We start from the raw sequence: 27,342 nt of genomic DNA on the forward strand, positions 1-27,342 counted from the left end.
AAGTATCAATAGAAAATCATAATAAAATTAAATAGAAATCCCAGTGACTACATTAATTCCTAGATAAAAGAAATTAGTTCATAAATACCATGATGAAAATAAACTTCAAATAATTGTTCATAAAATTAACCTCAGAATTCAGATGAAAAATAGAGAAAATAATTACAGCAGCCTCTTTTTATCTAGGGTTTATAAAACTTCCAGTCCTCCTATAATCGCAGCATCATGTTCCTTAAATAGCCCTCCAAGGTTCCCAAGTGAAAAGACCAAATTGCCCTTCAAGAAGTCGTCTAAAATCTGAAAAACGCACCACCAACGCTATTAATAGTGCCAAAATACCTCAAAATTTGGTGCACTAGCGCTGTAGCGCTAAAGTCAGAGCCAAAACACCTGAAGAATTTGTTTACTAGCGTTGTAGCGCTCTTGTTGTAGCACTGTAGTGCTGCTTGACTGTTCATGATAGCGCTGTGGCGCTGCATTTATAGCGCTGTGGCGCTAAAGTCAGAATCCACCTTGCATCGAAGTCCTTCCTAGCGCTATAGCGCTATTAATAGCACCCAAAATTGCACATATCAATCGCGAAAAACTTGATTTTGTTCCACTTTCACTCTTTTTCACTATTTTTACCAATTTAGCATGGAAAACCTGAAACATGAACAAATTAACATAATTCCGAAACAAAATAATCCTGAACTAACAAAAAACACCCTAAAAACTAGACCATAAATGAGCCTAAAACTCGTTTATCAATTGTAGTACATGTCCTCGTCGTCCCTGGGGGCTGGTGGTCCCCGAGAGTCGGATGAACCACTCCTCTCATCAGGATCTGAATTCACCATAGGTTGCTTTCCAGGGTGCCGGGGGTACTCAGCTTCATCTAAAATTTCCTCCTCAGGAACATTGGGATCATTTGCTGCCATTGTTGATTCGAGAGGCTCTCTGACTGAACAAACTCATGCACGTACTGTTTAATGGCTCTCAATGAAAGCACCAAACTATTGACGCTGTTTTTCGTCAACTTAAATAGTAGAACAATTAAACAATAAAATATTGGTGCAAATGAATAAAGAGGAAAACTAGAGGATTTTTACATGGTTCAACAGTTAATTCTATCTAGTCCGCGAGTTTATATTATTAAGACTTGGGAGTTTTCTGGAAACTTTTTAGAGAAGAATTGCCCAGAGTTTTCTCTCCAGAAATCAGAAAATCGATCCCCTACAAATGGTGTTTCCTTCTCTATAAATAGAGAATGTTGCAAAATTCATTCCCACATATTCTGTAAATCAATTAATATAATTTTATTTAATGCATTATTTCCTACATACACGGAAACGTCCCATGAAGATCGGGAACGGATAACATATTAAATGATATCCCTTAAATATTGGGATTGTACAACAATAAACATATTCACATGTAATTGATTAACCTAGATGATTCATCAAATCTTCGAGATCATCAATTGGTATTAAACTTGCCGAGACGATGAGTCAATCACGAGCCTGTCACCTAGCTTCACGCTATGCTCGGAACATGCTGACGATGCTGTCACATTCGAGCTTTCACTTCCCGAGCTCAAGCCATCTTGCCTGAAGGCAATCAGGGAAAAATATATTCATGTGTCATACCATGGCCATTGCGAGCTCAGAGAATATTCGAGGCTAAACATCCTCGAGGTCGTTATTTACTTCAAAGAGGTCCGACGGTTGGATCATATGATGACCGCATATGTTTTGAGCTCACACCTGACGAGCCCAGTTTTTGGGGTCATAACTTCTTATCTCGAAATCTCAGTGTAACAGGTACAACCAGAAAATAACCGCACATTAAATAATAATTATTTGGTTATTGTTAATAAAACATTATTAAATGCTAATTAATATTATCCATAATTCTTTATGAATTCGAGGCAAGATTTCATGTAGACACTAAGCCAAAAGAGGGCTACGACGTCGCTTCTTTGCGTCAGTCCACACAATTGACCGACGCATTTGTCTTATTAGGGACAATAGCGCAAAACCAACAATACTACACATCAAAAACAACAGTTATAAACACGTCATTTATAACTTCGCTAACGCTAAATAACAACCGACGCAAACGTGGCAAACGCGTCTGCTATGCACCGACGCTCAGTCCAAATACTAAAGCCCTCATCCTGACCTTTCCCTCATTCTCTCCATTTTGTCTGAACTGAACGGTGAAACCAGAGCGACAGCGCAAGCCCTCCCGTCTCTTGCCCATCGAACCCAGCCCCTCCAAAGCCCTCTCGAACTCGAAACTTCGCCCCTCCACCCCTCTCTCACCCCCGAAAAAGCACTTCGCCCACGGCTCCGCCCTCCCCCACGGGTCTCCACCGCCCCTCCCAATTCCAAGTATGAATATAATTTTTTGAGTCATACGTCGATCTTGACTTTGATTAGTTTACTAGCTATTGTAATTGTGTTTTCCTGCTTTGGTTGAATGAATGAGAATTTTCTTTGAACATGCTTGTACATATTACTTATACGCACCTAGAATATGTGGCATCATATTGGGTAGATCAGGTGCGAGTTGCTGCACCTGTAGGTGTAAATACCTATAACCTGTACATGATTTTTATTTCTGATACTCACACAAGGGTTGTGGCAGACCAACATACAGGATCAGGCAATCAGAGCCTTTGATGATAGATTAGCTAGGAGATTGGCAGAATGGGCAATATGTACTTGGAGGTTGTTAATTGCATACATGATCATTTGTTAGTTCTCTACTTTGTTTTATACGACGATTGTCTATTTTTATGTTAAAGAATAACCATGCATGGATTTTAGTGGTAAACAGAGCACTTAAGTGCTCTATTTGAGATTGATGGATACCAGGACGGATGAGGATTTGAAGTTTGAATTTTTCTTAAATTTAGTCCTACTTAGTTTTCCTTTAAGGGAGTGTTTGTTTTGAGTAGTTTAGTTGCTTAGGAAAGTGTAGATGGACTTAGAATGGAGGTAATATGAAACTCTTGTGTACAAAACGGTTCACTTTACCCTTAAAATACATGTAGGGCCCACACAAATTATTAAATTTACCCTCTTAAAATTTAAACCAAACATAAAAAATGATTTAGATACACATTCACACATTTACTTTACCTCATACCAAACATCCCCTAAAGGTTTAACGTTCAAGGCAAAATGTATGACTTAAAAATTATTAACCATTCTATTAAGGCATAATAAGTTAGAATTTAACTATGCGTTTGAGGTAGGATGAATGTTAAGTATTTAATGATTTATAATTTATTAAATTTAATTATGCAGTGATCACATAACTATGGGAACATTACCTTTGAACGTACATACGGTGAAAGTGATCCTAATCTACTTAAAATAATTTCCTATAAAATTACAGAAGTTGTTCTGTAAATTACAAAATGTATATTTTATTATAAATATGTTGAGGATCAATTTTTTATATTATTTTAAACATGGGTCGAAGTTTGATGTTTGACTAATTATGAATATTACACATATTTGTACAGAGCATATTTATGTCTCTACCTCTCGAGACTAATTAAGGCTAGTAATTACTAATGGTTGTGTTGCACTGGGAGTCTGACCCACAAATTAAAATTTCTACAAATTGATGGCGAGGTTGGAATTAAGGCCTAGCTAGCTAATGATGGTATTCGAAGCTTGAGACAAGCGTCGGCGCGAATATAGTTTGAGTTTATTACAGTGATTAAGTCAATTACTGTTGCCACAATGGACTCTTTCTTTCGTAGTATGCAACTCTTTGTGATGGTCTGTCGTGGTCCGCGGCAACGTGTCACCATCCAATTTATTATAAAGCACTTCTTTTTCTATGTACTCTTAGCACATAGTTTCAAAACTCTACGATTTTTCCTATTTAAATAAAGTAGATTTTTCATGTAGAAAATTTTTCTAAACATGTTTTATTTGATACTGGTAAGAGAAGAGCCCCACTCGATATTTTTAAAAGAAATAGAAAAATTCAGAACCAAGTTAAAATGATAGAGATCAACTTCTTTTTCTTGTGCCAAAGATCTTACCATCTTCGAAGGAGATAAAATATCTTATTTTTTATAATATAAAGAAAAGATGTTAAATAATTTTTTAAAGGGTAATATAAATTTATATTTTTTATCTATATAAATAATATTTCTCTATATATAGTGAAATATTATTCATTAAGTTATAAATAATTTATTTATTTATTTATAAAATTATATATATATGAGTGTGATACTATTATATTTAATTATTTTATTTCTTAAAATAAATAAAATATTTTTAAAAAATATAATATTTAAATGATGTAGAGAAAAAATAGAGAAGATGATGTATAGTATGGTTGTGTTTGGTAAAATTTTTGTTTTTGAATTTTTTAAACACAAAAATGAAAATATTATTTTATTTTTGTTTTTTTATTTTTAAAAAATAAAAATATGTTTGGTAACTATTTTTGTGTTTTTTTTTTTAAAACAAAAAATAATAAACGTGTTTGATAACTTCTATTTTTATTTTTTGTTTAACAATATAAGGTGTTGATTTGAAGAAAAGAAGAAAAAATAAAAACTGTTTAAAAAAAATTTGAAAGTGAAAAATTTTTATTTTCAAAATTTAATAAATTTTAGTTGAAATTTAAAAAAATAATAAATAAAAATAGAGTTATCAAACACATTTTATGTTTAATTTTCAAATTTCTAATTAATTAAATAAAAAATTATTTTTTTAAGTGTTACCAAACAGCCCTATAATGTAATAGTTTGAGGTAAATTATAAATTATAAATTTTAGTGATGTATAATCTAATATAGAGTAGAGCATTCATTGAGATTGCTGTTAGCCAATACAAAAATTCTATAATAATTTGAAATTCACTATTCAAGGAAATAATAAGAAGCAATCTCACACATTTTTTATTTATTTTTATTTTCATTTTTAGGAAAAAAAAAACACTTGGTTTTAGCACAAAGAGAAAGCTACAACTCATGAGATGCACACAAGCGGACCTCCCCTAGCAAAAAAACAAATAATAGAATTTTTTTAATCGAAATGAGTTATTGGTTGAAATATTAAACTTGATTTATTACGGTTAATTTCTAAAATTTTCATCAATTTAGAGTTTTTAAAGTTTTTATGTATTTATTAGAGTTTCTAGTATTTTATGTATTTACTAGAATTTCTAACATGTTTATATATTTACTAGAAATAATTGAATTTTTAGTTTTCAAGAACTCTCAAATTTTAGTTAGTAGATGATAACTATTTAAAATATTTTACTAACTAATAATTTAATTGTGTTTTTAAAATAGTTCATAAAGTTCAATAAATAAAGAAATAGTCACTCCATTTTGTATTAAGCCAAAAATACAAATTAAGTTCTATAATATAAGGCATATTTCACATTCTAATATTATCTCTCGTATTAACCTTTAGTTTTCAAGCAAACTTGGAGTTCTCACCCAAATTCATCTTAATTTTCAACACTACTATTCTGTGGGTCACAACATTATAGCTCCAAGAAGAGAAAAAAACAACACAACCCAAACTTACTAGTCGCCCTAGTCAAGAAGCAGATATTCGAGCTCTAGAACGAATCAATAACTCTACTACCATAACTGCTCTGCTGGGACATACACCCAACTAATTATTTTTTTTTAATTACAAGACAACCACGCCTAAAAAATCAAAATTATATACTTATATATATTTTGTAAATATAGAAGCCCAGATTTACTCCGAAATCCTTATGTAGTCGATGCAAGGTTTCATGTATCCCTTGCTGCTTTGCTGAAGTTCTATGTAGTCTCTGTATGACATTCCGGAATAAAGCGGCGATTGGCCTTGTCTCTCTAACAGCTCCGGTGATGCTACGACCACCGTGTCCACCGATGGCCCATGTGCCACTGCTATGGAGATCCTCGTTGCTCTGTTGTTCACCACAGCTCTATGCCATACGCTCTTGTACGTATCGTTAGTCAACACCTATGCATATCATATTTATAATTAATTAGTAAAACCAATTATATGGGCACTTTACCATGTACAAACATGACTAAAAGTCAATATTCTTAAATTATTATAACAATAATTATAGCATTTAAGGGAAACCATAGCATATATTGAGTTTATTTTATATGTTCATATTGGACTTTCCCTTATTATGTCATGAATTTAGCAGTTTATACGTACCCCAAATATTGCATGTGTCTGTCTATATATATATAAATATATATATGTATATAAAACATGCTTATAAATCAATTAAGTACCTGCATTTGGTCACCAAGGTTAACAACAAAGGCATTAGGCACAGCATCCCAGTTGACCCATTTTCCTTTGTGTTGGACTTGAAGACCACCCATCTGGTTCTGGATGAGAAGGGTCACAAGCCCATGGTCCGTGTGAGGTGGGATTCCTATGGCTCGCTCTGGCTCCGGGCAAGCTGGATAGTAGTTGGCAGCCAAGAGTTGTAACCCTTCATCCCAATTGGTTGCTTTCGCTATGTAATCAGCTTCTAGTCCCAAGGTCTCCGATATGGCCTTGACCAGCTCGGTTGCCACTCCTCTTGTTCTTTTGCTGAACTCTAACGCTGCCTCACTGCAAATATTGCACCAATTAATTAATTAGCATGATATTGTGATCTTAATAATCTATATAAATCTATTTAAATATACCTGAAACCAAGGGGCTTGTGGGGTGAATTAAAGTGAGGGTGAGATATGACCTTGATAAAGTCCCTCCAAAGAAGAACTTTATCAATGGCAACATTAGAACTAGTGCCGCACTTGATCGGGTCCAAAACGTTAGCGGTCCCTTGAAACTCTTTTTTGTCGTCATCCCTCAAATCGAAGAAGGCTTCACACATGTGGAGCATCCCTTTCATCACTCTCTCCTCAACACCATGGTTGATCACCTTATCATTATTCACATATATAAAACAATGCCATAAGTTTATTAATAGATTTATATATATTTGTGTACACTTACACTCTCATGCATGTAATATTATAGCAGCATACCATGAAGAATCCCCAGTCTTCGCAGGCCCTTTTAAGATCATTGAGAGTCGTGGAGCGCTGTTGAGGAGAACCACAAGTGAGGAGAGAAAAATCAATGGTGGTGATTGAATGATCGGGGTCATTCGGATTGGCTAGATCATTAGGGTTTGTAGCGAAGCTGTATTTGGAGGGAACTGAGGATAGAGCCCCTGACTCACTTAATGCTTTAATGGTTTGAACATTGGTTGGAGCCATGTGTGGAGAAATTTATTGAGGAAAGAAAGAAAGGGAAACTAAGAGAAACTTGGTGGCTCTCCTTGAGAAACAAAAACATTGGTATATATAGACATAACTAAACGTGTTCAATTTTATGTTCATTGTTGGGGTTAAATTATTATGGATGAAAATATTCCAATTTGAAGGCTATATTTTAATAACTATATTTTTGGGGGCAAAATATTTTAATAAATGAAATTTCGTACAAAATTTAATGTTAGTGTCGCCGAAAGAGGCTTGCCTTTACAATTTACTATTTAACATGCGCAGTACTATCTTATAAGTAGGTGAACCCAATACCATTGGAGGGGCTGAAAAATAATGAAAAACATTACTCTGTCCAAAGTGGACGAAGGCTCAACCATAATCGGACTAAATTACTATAATTTTTTGTGTTTCTTTTAACAGTTATTTGCATTTTTCTCTAAGTACTCACTATTCTAAATGGGTACTCGCATATAACAGTTTACAAAATTCATCCAGCAACACTTTCAATTATATCACTCTTTAATCTTCAAATATATTTTTCTATAAATTTTGTATTGAATTTGAAATAGAAAATTTTTATTTATAAATTTAAATTTTAGAAAAGTATATATATATATATATGACAATTCTTATATAAGCGATTCACTTTAAGCCCTACCAATAGAGCTCTCAGTGTTTCTCGACCTGTGAACAGTTTTTAGCGCGATTTTTTTTATGATCGTGTATATTGTAGCTATTTAGAGCATCCTTTAAATTTTCAGAAAATTCCGAATAGTTTACAGTACCGAAAACTAAGTTCAAACATGTTGTTGCACACGTGACTAATTTTTTTTATGCGCGTGGAAAGTAACATGTTTGAACCTAGTTTTCGATACTATAAACTATTCAGAATTTTCTGAAAATTTGCAGGATGCTCTAAATAGCTACAATATACACATTCATAAAACAAATCGCACTGAAAACTGTTCACGGGTCGAGAACACTGAGAGCCCCACGGGTAGAGCTTAAAGTATAGCCCCTGTAGAATAATTATCTTTTATATATATATATAGGGGAATTCTTCTATAGGGGCTTCACTTTAAGCCCTTCCGGTGGGGATCTTAGTGCTCTTGACCCTTGAATAGTTTTTGGCGCGATTTTTTTTTATGACCGTGTATATTGTAGCTATTTAGAGCATCCTGCAATTTTTCAGAAAATTCTGAATAGTTTACAGTACCGAAAACTAAGTTCAAACATGTTACTGAACGCGTGACTAATTTTTTTTATGCGCGTGGAAATCAACATGTTTGAACCTACTTTTCGGTATTGTAAACTATTCGGAATTTTCTGAAAGTTTGCAAGATGCTCTAAATAGCTATAATATACATGGTCATTAAAAAAAAAGTCGCGCCAAAAACTATTCACGGGTCGAGAAACACTGAGAGCCCCACCGGTAGGGCTTAAAGTGAAGTCCCTATAAAAAAATTGTCATATATATATGGTAGTTCTTAAGTGAGGGCATCACTTTTGCTCCTACGCCTGAGTGCATTTGATTTTTGTCATTTGTAACAACCCACTTGCATAATTAAATGGGTTTTTTTTTTAAATTATATGATATATCAAATGTGTAGTGTTTATTTAAGGGTTTTTTTTTTTTTGAGTAAACGGTTGTTACTCTGAGATCTCCTCCACCATTTTTGCCGGCATACTTCCACTGATCATTTTAGTTCCATTTATTATTATATATACCTTGAAAAGGGTTTCACATGAATAGTTCACAAATAAAAAGTGATTTTATATACAAATATTATTATATTGTTATCATTAAACTTATTACTTTCATGGAGCAATTGGTTAATCCTAAGGATCTACTACATCCAAGGCAGCAATAACTCGGCCAAAAAAAGAACTCAAAAGTCTCTCCTCTCTCTCTTACAAAGCTTTTGAAATCAACCTCAAACCAGAGACTAAACAACTATATATAAGTCTCAAGATTACGACTAAAAGTAAAGGAAAAAAATACAAGTCAAAGTAATAAAAAAATATATATTAACGACTTCTTAGTATGCAGCCCAAGAGGTTGTAACGAACTCCCATCACCAAAGCTTAAGACCAACAAGATGATACTCATTCTCTTGTTTAAAAAAAAAACTAGTAGATCAGATATGTAATTTATGAAAAAAGAAAAATAAATTAATATTAAAATAAATCTAACCTACTTCACACCCCATTCTACGCTTATGCATTCTATCCATACAACCAATCAAAATGTAAAAAAATTGCCCTCCCTCACGAGTAAGAGCAAAATTGGTGCTCTCACATAATTAAAGTGATTACGTCAATTACTGTTGCCACAGTGGACTCTTTCTTTCGTAGTATGCAACTCTTTGTGATGGTCTGTCGTGGTCCGCGGCAACGTGTCACCATCCAATTTATTATAAAGCACTTCTTTTTCTATGTACTCTTAGCACATAGTTTCAAAACTCTACGATTTTTCCTATTTAAATAAAGTAGATTTTTCATGTAGAAAATTTTTCTAAACATGTTTTATTTGATACTGGTAAGAGAAGAGCCCCACTCGATATTTTTAAAAGAAATAGAAAAATTCAGAACCAAGTCAAAATGATAGAGATCAACTTCTTTTTCTTGCGCCAAAGATCTTACCATGTTCGAAGGAGATAAAATATCTTATTTTTTATAATATAAAGAAAAGATGTTAAATAATTTTTCAAAGGGTAATATAAATTTATATTTTTTATCTATATAAATAATATTTTCTCTATATATAGTGAAATATTATTCATTAAGTTATAAATAATTTATTTATTTATTTATAAAATTATATATATATGAGTGTGATACTATTATATTTAATTATTTTATTTCTTAAAATAAATAAAATATTTTTAAAAAATATAATATTTAAATGATGTAGAGAAAAAATAGAGAAGATGATGTATAGTATGGTTGTGTTTGGTAAAATTTTTGTTTTTGAATTTTTTAAACACAAAAACAAAAATATTATTTTATTTTTGTTTTTTTATTTTTAAAAAATAAAAATATGTTTGGTAACTATTTTTGTGTTTTTTTTTTAAAACAAAAAATAATAAACGTGTTTGATAACTTCTATTTTTATTTTTTGTTTAACAATATAAGGTGTTGATTTGAAGAAAAGAAGAAAAAATGAAAGGAAAAAATGAAAACTGTTTAAAAAAAATTTGAAAGTGAAAATTTTTTATTTTCAAAATTTAATAAATTTTAGTTGAAATTTAAAAAAATAATAAATAAAAATAGAGTTATCAAACACATTTTATGTTTAATTTTCAAATTTCTAATTAATTAAATAAAAAAAAAAAATTTAAGTGTTACCAAACAGCCCCTATGTAATAGTTTGAGGTAAATTATAAATTATATATTTTAGTGATGTATTTTGTAATATAGAGTAGAGCATTCATTGAGATTGTTGTTAGTCAATACAAAAATTCTATAATAATTTGAAATTCACTATTCAAGGAAATAATAAGAAACAATCTCACACATTTTTTATTTATTTTTATTTTCATTTTTAGGAAAAAAAAAACACTTGGTTTTAGCACAAAGAGAAAGCTACAACTCATGAGATGCACACAAGCGGACCTCCCCTAGCAAAAAAACAGATAATAGAATTTTTCTAATCGAAATGAGTTATTGGTTGAAATATTAAACTTGATTTATTATGATTAATTTCTAAAATTTTCATCAATTTAGAGTTTTTAAAGTTTTTATGTATTTATTAGAGTTTCTAGTGTTTTATGTATTTACTAGAATTTCTAAAATGTTTATATATTTACTAGAAATAATTGAATTTTTAGTTTTCAAGAACTCTCAAATTTTAGTTAGTAGATGAGAATTATTTAGAATATTTTACTAACTAATAATTTAATTGTGTTTTTAAAATAGTTCATAAAGTTCAATAAATAAAGAAATAGTCACTCCATTTTGTATTAAGCCAAAAATACAAATTAAGTTCTATAATATAAGGCATATTTCACATTCTAATATTATCTCTCGTATTAACCTTTAGTTTTCAAGCAAATTTGGAGTTCTCACCCAAATTCATCTTAATTTTCAACACTACTATTCTGTGGGTCACAACATTATAGCTCCAAGAAGAGAAAAAAACAACACAACCCAAACTTACTAGTCGCCCTAGTCAAGAAGCAGATATTCGAGCTCTAGAACGAATCAATAACTCTACTACCATAACTGCTCTGCTGGGACATACACCCAACTAATTTTTTTTTTTTTTAATTACAAGACAACCACGCCTAAAAAATCAAAATTATATACTTATATATATTTTGTAAATATAGAAGCCCAGATTTACTCCGAAATCCTTATGTAGTCGATGCAAGGTTTCATGTATCCCTTGCTGCTTTGCTGAAGTTCTATGTAGTCTCTGTATGACATTCCGGCATAAAGCGGCGATTGGCCTTGTCTCTCTAACAGCTCCGGTGATGCTACGACCACCGTGTCCACCGATGGCCCATGTGCCACTGCTATGGAGATCCTCGTTGCTCTGTTGTTCACCACAGCTCTATGCCATACGCTCTTGTACGTATCGTTAGTCAACACCTATACATATCATATTTATAATTAATTAGTAAAACCAATTATATGTGCACTTTACCATGTACAAAGTTGACTAAAAGTCAATATTCTTAAATTATTATAACAATAATTATAGCATTTAAGGGAAACCATAGCATATATTGATTTTATTTTATATGTGCATATTGGACTTTCCCTTATTATGTCATGAATTTAGCAGTATATACGTTGCATGTGTTTGTCTATATATATGTATATAAAACATGCTTATAATCTAAATAAGTACCTGCATTTGGTCACCAAGGTTAACAACAAAGGCATTAGGCACAGCATCCCAGTTGACCCATTTTCCTTTGTGTAGGACTTGAAGACCACCCATCTGGTTCTGGATGAGAAGGGTCACAAGCCCATGGTCCGTGTGAGGTGGGATTCCTATGGCTCGCTCTGGCTCCGGGCAAGCTGGATAGTAGTTGGCAGCCAAGAGTTGTAACCCTTCATCCCAATTGGTTGCTTTAGCTATGTAATCAGCTTCTAGTCCCAAGGTCTCCGATATGGCCTTCACCAGCTCGGTTGCCACTTCTCTTGTTCTTTTGCTGAACTCTAACGCTGCCTCACTGCAAATATTGCACCAATTAATTAATTAGCATGATATTGTGATCTTAATAATCTATATAAATCTATTTAAATATACCTGAAACCAAGGGGCTTGTGGGGTGAATTAAAGTGAGGGTGAGATATGACCTTGATAAAGTCCCTCCAAAGAAGAACTTTATCAATGGCAACATTAGAACTAGTGCCGCACTTGATCGGGTCCAAAACGTTAGCGGTCCCTTGAAACTCTTTTTTGTCGTCATCCCTCAAATCGAAGAAGGCTTCACACATGTGGAGCATCCCTTTCATCACTCTCTCCTCAACACCATGGTTGATCACCTTATCATTATTCACATATATATATAAAACAATGCCATAAGTTTATTAATAGATTTATATATATTTGTGTACACTTACACTCTCATGCATGTAATATTATAGCAGCATACCATGAAGAATCCCCAGTCTTCGCAGGCCCTTTTAAGATCATTGAGAGTCGTGGAGCGTTGTTGAGGAGAACCAGAAGTGAGGAGTGAAAAATCAATGGTGGGGATTGAATGATCGGGGTCATTCGGATTGGCTAGATCATTAGGGTTTGTAGCGAAGCTGTATTTGGAGGGAACTGAGGATAGAGCCCCTGACTCACTTAATGCTTTAATGGTTTGAACATTGGTTGGAGCCATGTGTGGAGAAATTTATTGAGGAAAGAAAGAAAGGGAAACTAAGAGAAACTTGGTGGCTCTCCTTGAGAAACAAAAACATTGGTATATATAGACATAACTAAACGTGTTCAATTTTATGTTGATTGTTGGGGTTAAATTATTATGGATGAAAATACTCCAATTTGAAGGCTATATTTTAATAACTATTTTTTTGGGGGCAAAATATTTTAATAAATGAAATTTCGTACAAAATTTAATGTTAGTGTCGCCGAAAGAGGCTTGCTTTTACAATTTACTATTTAACATGCGCAGTGCTTCTAGACGTCAGAACTAATGGTTTAATTTATAATAAGTTGTTAAACTACCACCTACCAAATTTCACTTGAAAACTTGATAGGTTAAATAACTATATATATTGTCCTACTTGTATATTGCTCTTGTTTAGATTTCATTGACAATATCGATGTGTTTTCTTTCGAGCACTAGTTCTCAATATTTTTATTCTGTTTTCTAGAACTTGATGAGTAGTTGAACTGCTCATATGAGGCCTTATTTTCATTTATCTTTAGATTGATTCATCTTTTTTAACAACTAAAAATTCGAAGCTAGCTAATAATAAGTCTAAGAGATGGGCAAGCAATAATTCTAATGACAATTTAAGATGATTCTAAGCAAAGAAACTTCTCATTGTGTGCATGCTAACTACTAATTAAACGCCTTTAAGATAATTCTTTTCTGAGCAAAGAAACTTCTCCGTTTCCAGAAAAAGTTATATTTTGGCCAATCAAAATCTTTAATTTACTTTAACTTTAAGACTGTTTGTACAACCAGTTTCCAATCTTTATTATGACACCTTTTTATTGGAAAAAAGAAGAGAATAAATCTTTATCACCACGCATCGACAACTTTTTGGTCTCTATTTATTTATATTCAGTAAATTGGTCAACCTATTAACAATCACACACTTTGAAGCAACGTAATCTCAATACAATCGTACACTTGGAACTTAACACAGTTAATATTTATGTTAAATAAGCCACATATATTGCTCATCACATGCTTTTTCTAATTGAAAATTTAATAGAGATTACCTATATATCCTATTTGGAAAAACATCTACCTTTTAGTTAAATGTGAAAGCACAAACAAAACTACGTACGTAAAAACTTTGGTTTTTTTTTTTTTTTCTGTTTCGATAATATAAATAGAAAAGTTGCTTTTTATGAAGAGTTTTTTAAAGTGGTTGTGTTTGGATAATTAATAAAGGGTTTATACATTTTTGGACTCTGTGTTTTTTCTCATTACCTGTTTGGACCCTGTATTTTGATTAATTACGTTTTGGACCCTGTATTTTGTAAAATAGTTAAAATAGAACACTAAACTCAATTTTGATGAAGAAAAAATTGAATATAACAACACAGTTCTTAAGCATAATGATTTTATTTTTGTTCTGAATTATTAGTTTGGTAAATTATTTGTGATTTTAGTTGAGAAAACATTAACCAAAATCAAATTTAGGGTTCTATTTTAATCATTTTATAAAATATAGGGTCTAAAAAGTAATTTTTTAAAACATAGGGTTCAAACAGGTAATGCGAAAAAATACAGAATCCAAAAAGGTGTAAACCCATTAATAAAAGAAAATATCTTCTAATTATCAAAAGTCATTTTCACCCTTATGTGAGTCAAATAATCTCTTCTCAAAAAATGATAGGTTTTATTTACGCTCGTATATTTTTTTTCCTCTCCACACATCTTTCTATTAAAAAACTCCTCATAAATTTTTAAAATTTCTTTCCACGCGCACCTAAAATAATTTAAATACAAACTTTTCCATTAATAAATTATTTTTATTTTTCCACATTTATATTTATTATTTGAAAAAAAAAAGTAAAAATATGTTTAACACCTAATTAAAAATAAATAATTAAGAATAAAAAACTTAATCACAATTTTTAATTTAATTTTTTAACAAAAAGTAAGAACAAAATATAAACATAAATAAGTTAAAATTAAAATAAAAGTATACACTAGAAAGAAAAACATTAATGAAATCAAAATATTTAATTTTCATGCTTCTAACAGCTTAAGTAACCCGAAATCTCCAATTTAAGTCCATGAACGCCCAATTAAACATTGATAACAGCTAAAAGTTTTGTGGCACTCATTCAAATTCAAATAAGAGTTAAAACTCTATAAATAAAGAACATTTGGATTTGATGATGTTTGCTTATGCTTCTTTTACAAATAGGCTTTGAGGTATTGATTATAATAAGACAAACCAAGTAAAATGTTAAGTTATTGAGTTGGCTTCAATCAAATGGATGGGAAGATCCTTTAATATCTCACTGTGTGTTGCTGCTTCCTCTGCTCTGGAAATAAGTGAGGTTGCTGCTATCTTTTTGGTTCTTAACAGGGCAAAAACTCTATTTGCATTGCCTGAGATTCAATCTTATCAGTGCAAGCTTTTGAGATGAAGACTTGTCCCCATGAAATCTTTAAGAATTATGGTTAATGATCTAATTATTGTTATTGACCTGTTTTCCACCTGTGTTTGGCTCTATTAGACTATTGTTGTCCCACATGGAATAAGTGAAGAATATTGAACTATTAATAAGAAAAGGTGTAACTCCACTAATCACCAATTGGTTTTTAGATGGAGCCTCATGATTCTTTTCATGGTATCAAGAGCCAATTCCCTAGCGGGCATTCGATTCACACCGATCCAAAAAGAGTGAGTCAAGCCGCAAGAGATCCGCATAGTGCAAAAAAGACACTTGAGATCCAAAAAAAAAATAAGTGAGCTGAAAAAAAAAATGAATCACTTGTGATGAGGTAGCGAAAAATTGCCACAATCTTGAGGGGATATTAGATTATTGTTGTCCCGCATGGAATAATATATTAGATTTATCTACAAGGATTTTACCTTTTTTAATATATTTTACCAGGCTAATCTAATCTGTCAAGTTATTTGTAGCAAAATATATAAATATATATATATATGTCAAAAGTGTCTTTTTTTTATTTCATTTATATGATTTAACTTCTCAATAACAGTTTAATAGTTTTTCTTAAAATATATCATTATACATTATATTATCTTATATGCCATTATATAGATATATATATATACATTATATTATATTATACATAATATATTATCTTATATTACCTGATATGTCGTTTCAAAGGTCATGTTAATACAATTGTAAGACCCACATACAGTTCACAAGTATTAGTGAGTAATAGTAATACATAACACCTCAGATGACCCCGTAACAATATTTTGTTTGACACGTTATTTATTATACAATATGCATTAGCTCTGTTGAACTGTTTTTTTTATTATTATTTTTATTATTAATAATAATAAATAAATAATAAAAGAAAAATATCGGTTTTGAGTAAAGGAGAAAAAGTAAAAATAAATATCTCCATTATTCTCTCTACCTTCCCACTTATCATTCTGACCACTCTCCACTTTCTCAACTTTTTTTTCACTTTAACTTAAAATTAAGTCTACAAAATAGGAGAACAAAAATTAGATAGGAAGGAAAAAAAGAGAAGAGAGACATTTTGGCATCAGGATCAGAGAGAAAAAAAATTAAATCACAGTATTTTTTTAAATTGCTCAAGTTTCACAGGTAAATATATATCCCTAAATTTCTTTTTCTTCCTTAGCTTTCTCTTGCTCTATGATGGAATGCACTCATTTCTTTCTCTTGATCTAACATGGAATGCACCCATTCCACCCCCAAAAATCGACGGATGCACTCATCCAAAAATCTATGGAATGCATTCATTCCGCCTCAAAACAAATTTAATGGATGCACTCATCCAAAAATTTATGGAATGCATTCATTCCACCGCAAAAAAAATAATAATTAATGGATGCACTCATCCAAAAAGCTATGAAATGCACTCATTTTGTTCCAAATTTATAGAATGCACTCATTCTATCCTTAATTTGTTTTTCCATAAAATAAAGTTGGACTGTTATGCTATCAAATTTGCCACAAAATATTAATTTTGATTAAAAAAGCAATTAAACAAACTTAGTTGAATATCTCATATCTCACTGAAAGTGCAAATAATCAAAGTATTTGTCGAAGCCGATGCTGGGATTGGCTAGTCGATGGTCGTAAGATAAATTCTTTGATCAAGTTCAAAAGAGATTAAGTCATTAATTATGAAAGTTTGAATGAATATTGACATATATGTGTATAGCTGCACCCCAAAAGAAATAAATGAAAACTAATGGGCTCATGGTTCTTAGAAGACCAGTTTGCAAATAAACCAATTCAAAATTTATACGATATTAAGATATATAAACGAGCAAAATAAATCGTCTGGTCTTGTATACATATATATGTATACAAAATATAAAAAAAAACAAATATTATAGATGCACATGTTATAGATACATTTGTTTTATTCAGCCAGTAAAAAAAAGTACAATAATAGCAAAAAAAAAAAAACTATTTTTGAGGAATGACCCACTGTGAAATTATTCTATATGCATATGTTACAGATGCATTTTGTTTTATACGGCAAAAAAACTATAATAATAAATAAATCAAAAGAAAAGTGGGTATCTCTACATTCTTTTTCAAAATATTCTGTCAAGGGTGACCGTATGCACATATATATATGTTAAGTTTGAAATATATATGTGTACAACAATCAAACCAGTCCCAGCGTAGTGTTTCAAACAAAATATATATATGTATGTTTTCAGGGATTAGTCGAATTTATATAAGCCAAACTCAAAATATATATATATATATATTAGATTAAGGGGAGAAAGAGACTATGTATATATGATACCTTAAAAAATGTGTATTGTGCGTACACAATATATACATACAAAGGGGCTTACCTTGGGGATAAAATAATTGTGTGTATGCTCTGTCAAATAATTGTAACTTATCATATGACTATTGCTTTATCTCTGTAAAACTATTAAATAGACCCAGAGATATGAAAATAATCAAATAATATATTAAAAAAACAAACAAAATATCTCAAATTCGAAACCAAATTTAGATTCGAATTTTAAGATATTTATATTATTTGATAAATTCAAAATATAAAACAGTCAGATTTTATCTCAAAATTTTAAATTCAAATTTAAAAATAAAATTTGAATTTTAAAATAATGATATTACCTGATATAAAATTTTAGATTATTCCCCACAAATTTTGGAATAATCAATTAAAATTTTGATTTTTAATAATCTTGTTGACGCGGTTCTTCGCCAACAGGTAATTAAGAGAAAAAGATAAAGGGATTAGTGATAAATGTCGAACCGAAACAGATATATGATCTTGGAAAAGGAAAGAGGTGACTCAAGACACATTTTTTAAGTGGTTCAAAGGTTAAAATCATTCTACTCCACTAGTCAATATTATTGGTGTATACTGGGTATTTGATTACAGAGTATTTCTTACAAGAGATCATCCAACCCCTATCAATGCCCAGGGTCTCCATATTTATAGGAGAAGGCACCTGGGAGTTGGTAAGAAGGTCATCCCGTGACCTTCTTACCTATCATATCAACTCTGTGACATTCATGATTAATTCTTAAACCTGACACATAAGTGTGGTCAAATCGATAGGTAAGGAGATAATGGGCCGCACGGCCCAACCTAGTCATGGGTGTCTGAATACGCACGTTCCTGCTGCGTGTCCGAGAAGTCAGGGGCATATCAAACATGTGATGTCTGATATATGCATGTTTACCTTGCGTGGGTTGACTTTACAAAGGGTCATAGCCTCCATATTCAGCTCGTACCACGAGCTGGATACTTAACTCGACCCTCGGCCTTCAGAGTCCAGGCTCAAGTCTTGGGCAATCTTGGTGAACCCTTGGGTTTCCTCGAGCTAAGGAGGTACGACCTTGTGACAGAAGCTCCGGTCTTGGGGATGTCCACGAGATAATCATGATTAGGCTGCAGCTCAACTTGCTAATCAACCCGTGGGAAAATCATGGCGTACAAATCTATTTATATATAAAATACATTATTGAAAAAATATATATAAAGAGATTTCAAGACATAAAATTGTCACCAAAATGATAAAATTCTAAAACCAGGTGAAATGGTATGAAATTTCCAAATCTCAAATGAGCTCATCAAAATCAATTCAAATGATGAAATATCATTCCAAAATTTCAAAGAGGTTTAACCTCACAAAATCTAAAAAAAATGGTAATTTTACCTCAAAATTAAAAGTGCACTAAAATTCAAAGCCATAATAAATGGTATCCCAAAAAGAGATCATTCACCTCTTAACTTTCGAAGCATCACAAACGTGCTCTTAAACTATGTTTGACTTGATTTCTATAAAAGGATGCGTAGGCAACTTAGTTGTTGAAGCTAAGTGCAGTCACAAAATACCACAAAATGGTATAAGACACAAAATCTCAAAATTCCATAAATGGTCATTCACTTCGGAATTTTTTCCAAATTTTCGAAATGACAAGGAATTCCTGAAAATTGTCATATACCGGAATTCTTCTATTCAAATCCTAAATTAACTTATTCTGAACTACAAGTGACTTGATCATTCATAAAGAATGTATGTAGGCAGCTCAGTTAACCAAAACTACTGAGTTCAGCTGCAATTCTAAATTCCTCAAAAAATTTCCAAAATTACACAAGTACTTAATAACATCATAATTGGAATCAAAATGTTTTCCTTTAAATAAAAATGGTAGTAATTAAGAGGTTATTCTTATAATCTTGGATGGGTCGAACTCAAATTAATAAACTCTTATGCTATAAAATTGGCATATGTGAAATTGTGTTTGGCATTAATTTTAATATATTAAATTTTAAATTTTTGTTCAACATGATTTTTGGCACGCCCAGTGGGACCCATTCTCCTTTTCATCTCCCACTATGATGACTATTCTTGAACTTTAAAATTTTGGTGCTAACTGTGTTTACCGTTTTCAGGAAAAATGGCACCACAAGTGACAGTTTACTTCCACAAGTTACCAACGACCTCTTCTAACCAAGGAGAGAAAAAGAATCGCTTCCTGGTGGCATTCTCTATTGATCGGGTACCCATTTCATATAGCGTACTCAAACCTGTAGAGGATGTGAAGGAAGCTACACCAGCTAGAAAGGCTGGAAAAGGAAAAGTTGTAAAGGATGTCTCTAAGACTCAGCAAGCCTTGAGAGGCAAAGCTGCGAAAGGCTTCAAAAAGAGGCAAACCCAGTCAATGAAGAGATCCATTTCAAAGGTTGGTAAGGCAGAAAAGAAGCCAACAACCAAAGGTTGTTCCATAACCACACAGAAGGAATGGAGCCAGGAGTGTATCGTGATTGGTTCCATCCCGATTTTCTTGCCCACTGTCGCTTCAATGATGGTTATTGCTGCAAAGGAAATTGAAGCAAAGCCGGTTTCTCGAGCACTAGGAGGCAGTAAATTGGTCAACCTATTAACAATCACACACTTTGAATTGAAGCAACGTACCTATACCTTTTAATCTCAATACAATCATACACTTGGAACTTAACACAGTTAATATTTATGTTAAATAAGCCACATATATTGATCATCACATGCTTTTTCTAATTGAAAATTTAATAGAGATCACCTATATATCCTATTTGGAAAAACATCTACCTTTTAGTTAAATGTGAAAGCACAAACAAACTATGTAAAAACTTTGGTTTTTTTTTTTCTGTTTCGATAATATAAATAGAAAGGTTGTTTTTTATGAGAGTTCTTTTAAAGTGGTTGTGTTTGGATAATTAATAAAAGAAAATATCTTCTAATTATCAAAAGTCATTTACACCCTTATGTGAATCAAATAATCTCTTCTAAAAAAATGATAGATTTCATTTGCACCCGTATATATTTTTTTCTCTCTACACATCTTTCTATTAAAAAACTCCTCATAAATTTTTAAAATTTCTTTCCACGTGCATCTAAAAAAATTTAAATACAAATTTTTCCATTAATAAATTATTTTAATTTTTCCACATTTATATTTATTATGTGAAAAAAAAGTAAAAATATCTTTAACACCTAATTAAAAATAAATAATTAAGAATAAAAATCTTAATCACAATTTTTTAACAAAAAATAAGAACAAAATATAAAAATAAATAATTTAAAATTAAAATAAAATTATACACTAGAATGAAAAGCATTAATAAAATCAAAATATTCAATTTTCATGTTTCTAACAGTTTAAGTAACCTGAAATCTCCAATTTAAGTCCATGAACGCCCAATTAAACATTAATAACAGCTAAAAGTTTTGTGGCACTCATTCAAATTCAAATAAGAGTTAAAACTCTATAAATAAAGAACATTTGGATTTGATGATGTTTGCTTATGCTTCTTTTACAAATAGGCTTTGAGGTATTGATTATAATAAGACAAACCAAGTAAAATGTTAAGTTATTGAGTTGGCTTCAATCAAATGGATGGGAAGATCCTTTAATATCTCACTGTGTGTTGCTGCTTCCTCTGCTCTGGAAATAAGTGAGGTTGCTGCTATCTTTTTGGTTCTTAACAGGGCAAAAACTCTATTTGCATTGCCTGAGATTCAATCTTATCAGTGCAAGCTTTTGAGATGAAGACTTGTCCCCATGAAATCTTTAAGAATTATGGTTAATGATCTAATTATTGTTATTGACCTGTTTTCCACCTGTGTTTGGCTCCCATATACTACAAGGATTTTACCTTTTTCAATATATTTTACCAGGCTAATCTAATCTGTCAAGTTATATGTAGCAAAATATATAAATATATCTATATGTCAAATGTGACTTTTTTTTTTTTTGACTTATATGATTTAACTTCCCAACAGTTTAATAGTTTTTCTTAAAATATATCATTATACATTATGTTATCTTATATGCCATTACATAGATATATATATATACATTATATTATATTATACATAATATATTATCTTATATTACCTGATATGCCGTTTCATAGGTCATGTGGTTATACAATTGTAAGAACCGCATAGAGTTCACTAGTATTAGTGAGTAATAGTAATACATAACACCTCAGATGACCCCAGTTTGACACATTATTTATTATACAATATACATTAGCACAAAGCCTTAAAAGATAATTATAAAGATATTTCAATATTGTTTAGAATAATATATTCTCATTCTCATTCGCATTCAAATACAATTCATGATTCAAATGACCACGATCACGAGACGAGACTGCATTTGATTCAAAACAATGTCCAAAGCATTATACCTTTAACAATATATTTCTACTCCAATATAAAGATAAATTATTTTCTTTATTTCCTATAAAAGAGAAAACAGTGAGTTCAGTTATAATTAGAATCATAAGTTGTTCTTCAGGATCATTATTTGCCCAAGAAAATTCTATTTACAACATCAACCGGCAAAGCATAGGCTGGATCTATGGCTTTCAATCCTGGATATTCAAGAAGTGAAAGTCCTGCATCAACCATATTTCATGTCATAAGAATAAAATGCAACATAAAGACCATTTAATTAGCACCTAATGAAATTCAGGGCACAAGCCAAAGAGATAACTACACTGTTTCCTAAATTCCTACGTTCAAAATCTCATAGACAAAATAAAATGCAAACCCATAGAAGTGATTACTCAACTATCCCCACGTGTCTCTCTCTATTATCTTACCCTTCCTAAACTAGGAAATAGTACCAATTTTATGAACAGAACTTGTAATAGAGGACAAATAGTTAAATCCAAAATGAACAGAACTTTCAAAATGCAGTGCATCCTAGACTGTTAACTTTCATAGAGAGAGAGCGGCATGCAAATTCAAAAGAAAATGAAGGAACTCAAGTAATTTTACCAGCTACACCAAAGTATGTGTGGTAGACATCAACTGCATCATCTGGTCTATCTGAAATTCCTCCATTTTCTACATCCTGAGATTACAAAAATTAACCAAAAACCTCAGAGGTGAGAGTGAAATTGTCCCTGTTCCCAACATGACGATCTGAAACATAATAGCAATTTGCATAGTTATAAGATTACTTGGCAGTCCAAGATGAATTTCACAAGTTTTTCCTTGTTGATCCAATGTACTCTGTCAATCATGATCAGGCTAGAAAGGACCCACCATGAATAGCAGACCTAGTTAAGAAAACTAATTCAGTAGGCTTTAACAAATATTTGTTTCTTTTGCCACTTGAGACTAGCTCAAATGATTCAATGAATAAGTGGAGGTCCAAGATGCAGGGCTCTAAATGTATCTTATAAAAAATAAACAAAGCAATTTCTTTTTAAATAAGAATTCTACATACATCTGGAAGTTTCTCTGGGCGCCCATTAAGACCTCCAGATTTGACTTGCCGCTCACACAACCACCACCCGAGAAGGTCTTTGTCGATATGATGCAGAGACCCCGTAATAGCAAGAGCTCCCACACAACAGAAAACTGCAGTGATGGTGAAAAAACATCATTGTTATTCTTGACTGGACTAAATTTAACACCCTGACAATAGAAGTAAATCACACGAGGGATAAATCCAAAATCAAAACTTAATAAACTCATATTGCAATAGACTTGTAACTTACTTTGCCCAGCATGAGACTCTCCACCCGGTGTACATCCAAATCCACCATCCAGGTTTTTGCAACTAACTATATACTTCACAGCCTTCTCAACATTAATTTTATTCAACTGATGCACCAATGCAAGGCAGCATATTGCAATATAGGAGAATCTAATGCAATTTAAAGACAAAAAAATATCAATGAATCCTAACTTCAACAAAACAAGAGGCAATGAAGAAAATAAGAGACAAGACTACCTTGTATCAACTTCACCCCATTCATCCCCGGAAAATGATCCATCTTCATTTTGCAGCCCAGCAACATCTGATTTAATAGCTAAGTAACACAATAAAGTTTAATTGGACTATGCATTCAATAGTCATTACTAATAATTACCAATTTTACTAAGTTATAAGATCTCATAAGCCAAGTAATCATCTATCCTTTTTTAAGCTAGCAAAGCTACACTACCTCCAGAATGCATAGCCAAAAATAAAATAAAAATTTGTAATAAGATGAAAGAAGATTTCTTTTCAAACTTGTGTAAAAGTAATTTGAACATAAACAAATAGTAAAAAGGATACAATTTGACACCTTTTCAATGTCTAGAACATCAAGCTTGTCAAAGAGGGCTAAAACTTGCACAGCACTTAGGGTATACATTACATGTGGATCATGCCCAATGTTACCACCAAAACCACCTGTATAAAAATAAATAAATAAGACAGAGAAACTAATTAGTGACCACTTTCTTCATATCAATAACAACTTTAAGTTTTCCGTCTTAATCCATTCCTTGTCATCTAAAAGCCAATATATATAAAAAAAAACTCCTCAAAAACATCTTTTTACAAACCTGACTCATGTTGACAACTTATGAGCCATGAAATAATTTGATCAACATCCACAACATGAAGCTTTCCCAATAAGTCAAGAGTGGTGAGCCCCCAATATGCTCCATTCATTCTCAAATGCTCAATCACCACAGATTCAAATGACCCTTTTTTCTGATTTCAACAAATTTCACATACCTTTAGATATACAAACGCTATTCGATATGAGGGTGTAATTTGGGATAGAACAGACCTTTTCCACTGATACAATGTAATTGGCATGCTTCTCCGCCGCTAACTCTCCCATCTGCAAATTAAGCTTCAGTAACTTTATTTCATTTCCCTTTTATGAGACCTGAACATAACATGTGTGTGTATATGTATATATATATACTAGGGATGCAGTAAACAAATGTCAAATGATGCAGAAGACCTATCAATTACTGACTACACCACCATAACACATTAAATAAATTTATCTCAAAAGTTAAACAAGGATGATGCCAGGCCAGGCCACCATTACAGATTTTTCAACAAAAATAAAATTAGCTCAATAGTCTTGGGAAAAAACACTTTAAAGTTTTCAAACAGAAAACATAAGCACAGAATATCCAAAAATAAAGAACATTTGAATAAGAAAAAATACAGACCAAATAAAAATGCATATAAGCAATAGAATTTCAAAATGCAATAAGTTGAGCTTCATATAAATCATATTTGTAACCAAGCTACAATTCTAATTCAACTTCCAAATGCATAACATAAGTTTTTTTATTCTGTACATAGCAACATAGAAAAACACATCCACTATTAAATTAGATCAGATGTTAGAGCTTTCTTCAATCATTACCCTAGTAAAACAACAAGAGGACCATATAAAGCATTCAATTTCAATGTCAAGCTTGCCAGAAGATATGTCCCCTGATAATATCAATAAAAGAAAACATGAGAGCGCCATGGCAGACTACAGCAAGGTCTGCAAGCTACATGGACCGGAGACGTTATTCATAGAGAGAGAGAGAGATTGAACGGTGATAACAAGAACAATAGCAACCCAAAATAAAAATAAATAAAAAGAATTCTAAAGAGCACCCTTTGGTTATATAAAGGAAATTTTTTTAAAGAAAAAACCGATTTCAGCTTCATCATTGAAATTTTAATATTATATTCTTCAAGAACCCCATGAAACTAAAATCGGAATACCCATTAAAAATCATAAGAAACCCATAAGAAAACCATAAGAATAGAAGTCACAGACTATCCAAAAAACAATTATAAGGAACCATTAAAAAAAAAAGAATACCCAATAATAATTTCCAAGTAATTCTCTTTTCCCCAAGTTTTCCCAGAAAATTACCAATAGGAAGCCCAAAACACACACTACATCAAACTACGAAAAACAATCCAAAAAATTTATTTACCTTATTATCATGAACAAAAGCCCAGAAATCCGAAATTCACCAACGGATGCAATTAAAAAGCAGAAACCAAACCCATTTCAAAGTCCAAACACCAAACCCGTTTCAAAGTTCAAACAAGCCCTGAAAAAAAATCAAAGGAAAGGAAAAAAAGAAAAAAAAAAAACCCTAAATTGCGGTAATCGAAATACTAAAGAACGCAAAACTCGATCATCAAACAAGGAGCAAAGGCCAGAAAAAGCAGAAAACTTTGAGCGGTGGAGGAAGAAGAAGCAGAAAAGGAAGAAACTCACCGTGAGAGACAGAATTGCTGAGGCTCAAAAGAGGGAATATGGATCTGAATTCTGACAGAGAAAGATGAAAGTTTTGTGCTTATTATTAAGATATATATATATATATATATATATATATGCGTGTGTGTGAGACAAAAATAAAAGGTTTACATTTGAAAAATGAAATTGATCAGCCAAGAAAAGGTTTTACTTCAGTAAAGCACGGTTCAGTAGAGACCTGGTTATTTTATGATATCAGTGGCGAATCCTGAGTTGGTTTTAAAGAGGCCTCAACTCAGAAATCAAAATACACTCTAGTCTAAACTCCTCTATTAAATTACATAATCATCTCCCTTTCCTCTTCTACATAATCCATTCAATTTCCAATATCATTATCATCATCAAACAAGTACCTAAGTTTAATCAGGCAACAATAATTGCAACATCTCATATATATTTTAACGAAAAAACCTAAAAGAAATTGAAATTGCTATTATGAACTACTGCTTTTCAAAAACATAGCATGATGTGAATGTCGATATACAAAGAAACAAAACAAACTACAAAAGAACTATTCTTCAGCAAACAGAAAACAGAGAGTAGAACATATTACTTCAAATATATAATTTTCACAACCCAGAAAAGTTATTTCAAAATATACCCAAAAAACAAAACAGGAAATTTTAGTTACCGTGTCCGTGTGTGGTCGAGAAGAGAGTCGTCCCCCGCCGGAGAGAGAGACGGTGGTTGGTCACTTTGATCTGATCTGGTGAGAGCTTCAGAATTTCACAATATGTGAAACTGTGGTTGGTCACTGTGGGCGGGTCGGGTTGTGCCAAATAAATATTTTCTTCTTTTATTCTCCATAATTATTATTTTAAAAAAAATATTAACAAAAATTCTAAGGATATTGATATGTAGCACTTTATTAGTCAATTATATTTGAGAGGTAAGATTTATGATTAGTTAAATTTAATATGAGATTTCCCATACATATTTAACTTAAAATATTAAAATTATTAAATTTAACTAAGTAGAATATGTCACGAAAAATAGGAGCCCAATAGGTGGTGTATAATATATCATCTTTTAAAATTTTGATGAATCATCACCAAAAGTATGCTTGCTTTATTGGATGCTAGTATAATAACTCTTCAATTTAGCTATGTTAGAGTACATGACAAGT

The 27,342-nt window shown here is 31.7% G+C and overlaps 3 protein-coding genes across 8 annotated transcripts; all 3 read right to left on the minus strand.

The window, feature by feature from the left end:
* Window positions 1-5,721: 5,721 nt before the first annotated feature.
* Window positions 5,722-7,344, minus strand: LOC133781953 (2-oxoglutarate-dependent dioxygenase 19-like). The gene is made up of 4 exons (XM_062221071.1): window positions 7,024-7,344; window positions 6,679-6,917; window positions 6,274-6,601; window positions 5,722-5,986 (listed from the first exon to the last, which is right to left on the minus strand). The coding sequence occupies exons 1-4, from the start codon at window positions 7,255-7,257 to the stop codon at window positions 5,735-5,737; spliced, it is 1,053 nt and encodes a 350-aa protein (XP_062077055.1). The 5' UTR covers window positions 7,258-7,344; the 3' UTR covers window positions 5,722-5,734.
* A 3,926-nt stretch (window positions 7,345-11,270) lies between these two features.
* On the minus strand, window positions 11,271-13,152 carry LOC133781954 (2-oxoglutarate-dependent dioxygenase 19-like). The gene is made up of 4 exons (XM_062221072.1): window positions 12,876-13,152; window positions 12,527-12,765; window positions 12,122-12,449; window positions 11,271-11,859 (listed from the first exon to the last, which is right to left on the minus strand). The coding sequence occupies exons 1-4, from the start codon at window positions 13,107-13,109 to the stop codon at window positions 11,608-11,610; spliced, it is 1,053 nt and encodes a 350-aa protein (XP_062077056.1). The 5' UTR covers window positions 13,110-13,152; the 3' UTR covers window positions 11,271-11,607.
* Window positions 13,153-22,213: 9,061 nt separating this feature from the next.
* LOC133781955 (geranylgeranyl transferase type-2 subunit beta 1-like) lies at window positions 22,214-27,018 on the minus strand. 6 transcript variants are annotated; one of them, XM_062221076.1, is made up of 13 exons: window positions 26,848-26,994; window positions 26,178-26,228; window positions 25,888-26,007; window positions 25,317-25,387; window positions 24,720-24,773; window positions 24,490-24,640; window positions 24,218-24,334; window positions 23,891-23,957; window positions 23,655-23,803; window positions 23,381-23,514; window positions 23,112-23,210; window positions 22,927-23,002; window positions 22,214-22,541 (listed from the first exon to the last, which is right to left on the minus strand). In XM_062221076.1, the coding sequence occupies exons 5-13, from the start codon at window positions 24,771-24,773 to the stop codon at window positions 22,447-22,449; spliced, it is 942 nt and encodes a 313-aa protein (XP_062077060.1). In that variant the 5' UTR covers window positions 25,317-25,387; window positions 25,888-26,007; window positions 26,178-26,228; window positions 26,848-26,994; the 3' UTR covers window positions 22,214-22,446. The 6 variants fall into 6 exon arrangements, with proteins under 6 accessions (XP_062077060.1, XP_062077059.1, XP_062077057.1 ...); XM_062221075.1 differs by lacking the exon at window positions 25,317-25,387 and having other exon boundaries at window positions 26,178-26,221; window positions 26,848-27,018; XM_062221073.1 differs by lacking the exon at window positions 25,317-25,387.
* Between the last annotated feature and the right edge of the window lie 324 nt (window positions 27,019-27,342).

This window comes from Humulus lupulus, chromosome 6 (genome assembly GCF_963169125.1).
Source record: "Humulus lupulus chromosome 6, drHumLupu1.1, whole genome shotgun sequence".
Lineage (NCBI taxonomy): Eukaryota > Viridiplantae > Streptophyta > Magnoliopsida > Rosales > Cannabaceae > Humulus > Humulus lupulus.

Coding starts and splice junctions, on each gene's coding strand:
- LOC133781954 (XM_062221072.1), bottom strand. CDS start 13,109: ATGGCTCCAACCAATGTTCAAACCATTAAAGCATTAAGTGAGTCAGGG. Junction 12,766..12,875: donor AAGACTGGGGATTCTTCATG/GTATGCTGCTAT, acceptor AATAATGATAAG/GTGATCAACCATGGTGTTGA. Junction 11,860..12,121: donor ACCTTGGTGACCAAATGCAG/GTACTTATTTAG, acceptor TGATATGTATAG/GTGTTGACTAACGATACGTA.
- LOC133781955 (XM_062221075.1), bottom strand. CDS start 24,773: ATGGGAGAGTTAGCGGCGGAGAAGCATGCCAATTACATTGTATCAGTG. Junction 23,804..23,890: donor TGGGGTGAAGTTGATACAAG/GTAGTCTTGTCT, acceptor AAATTGCATTAG/ATTCTCCTATATTGCAATAT. Junction 22,542..22,926: donor CACATACTTTGGTGTAGCTG/GTAAAATTACTT, acceptor TGGTTGATGCAG/GACTTTCACTTCTTGAATAT.
- LOC133781953 (XM_062221071.1), bottom strand. CDS start 7,257: ATGGCTCCAACCAATGTTCAAACCATTAAAGCATTAAGTGAGTCAGGG. Junction 6,918..7,023: donor AAGACTGGGGATTCTTCATG/GTATGCTGCTAT, acceptor AATAATGATAAG/GTGATCAACCATGGTGTTGA. Junction 5,987..6,273: donor ACCTTGGTGACCAAATGCAG/GTACTTAATTGA, acceptor TGATATGCATAG/GTGTTGACTAACGATACGTA.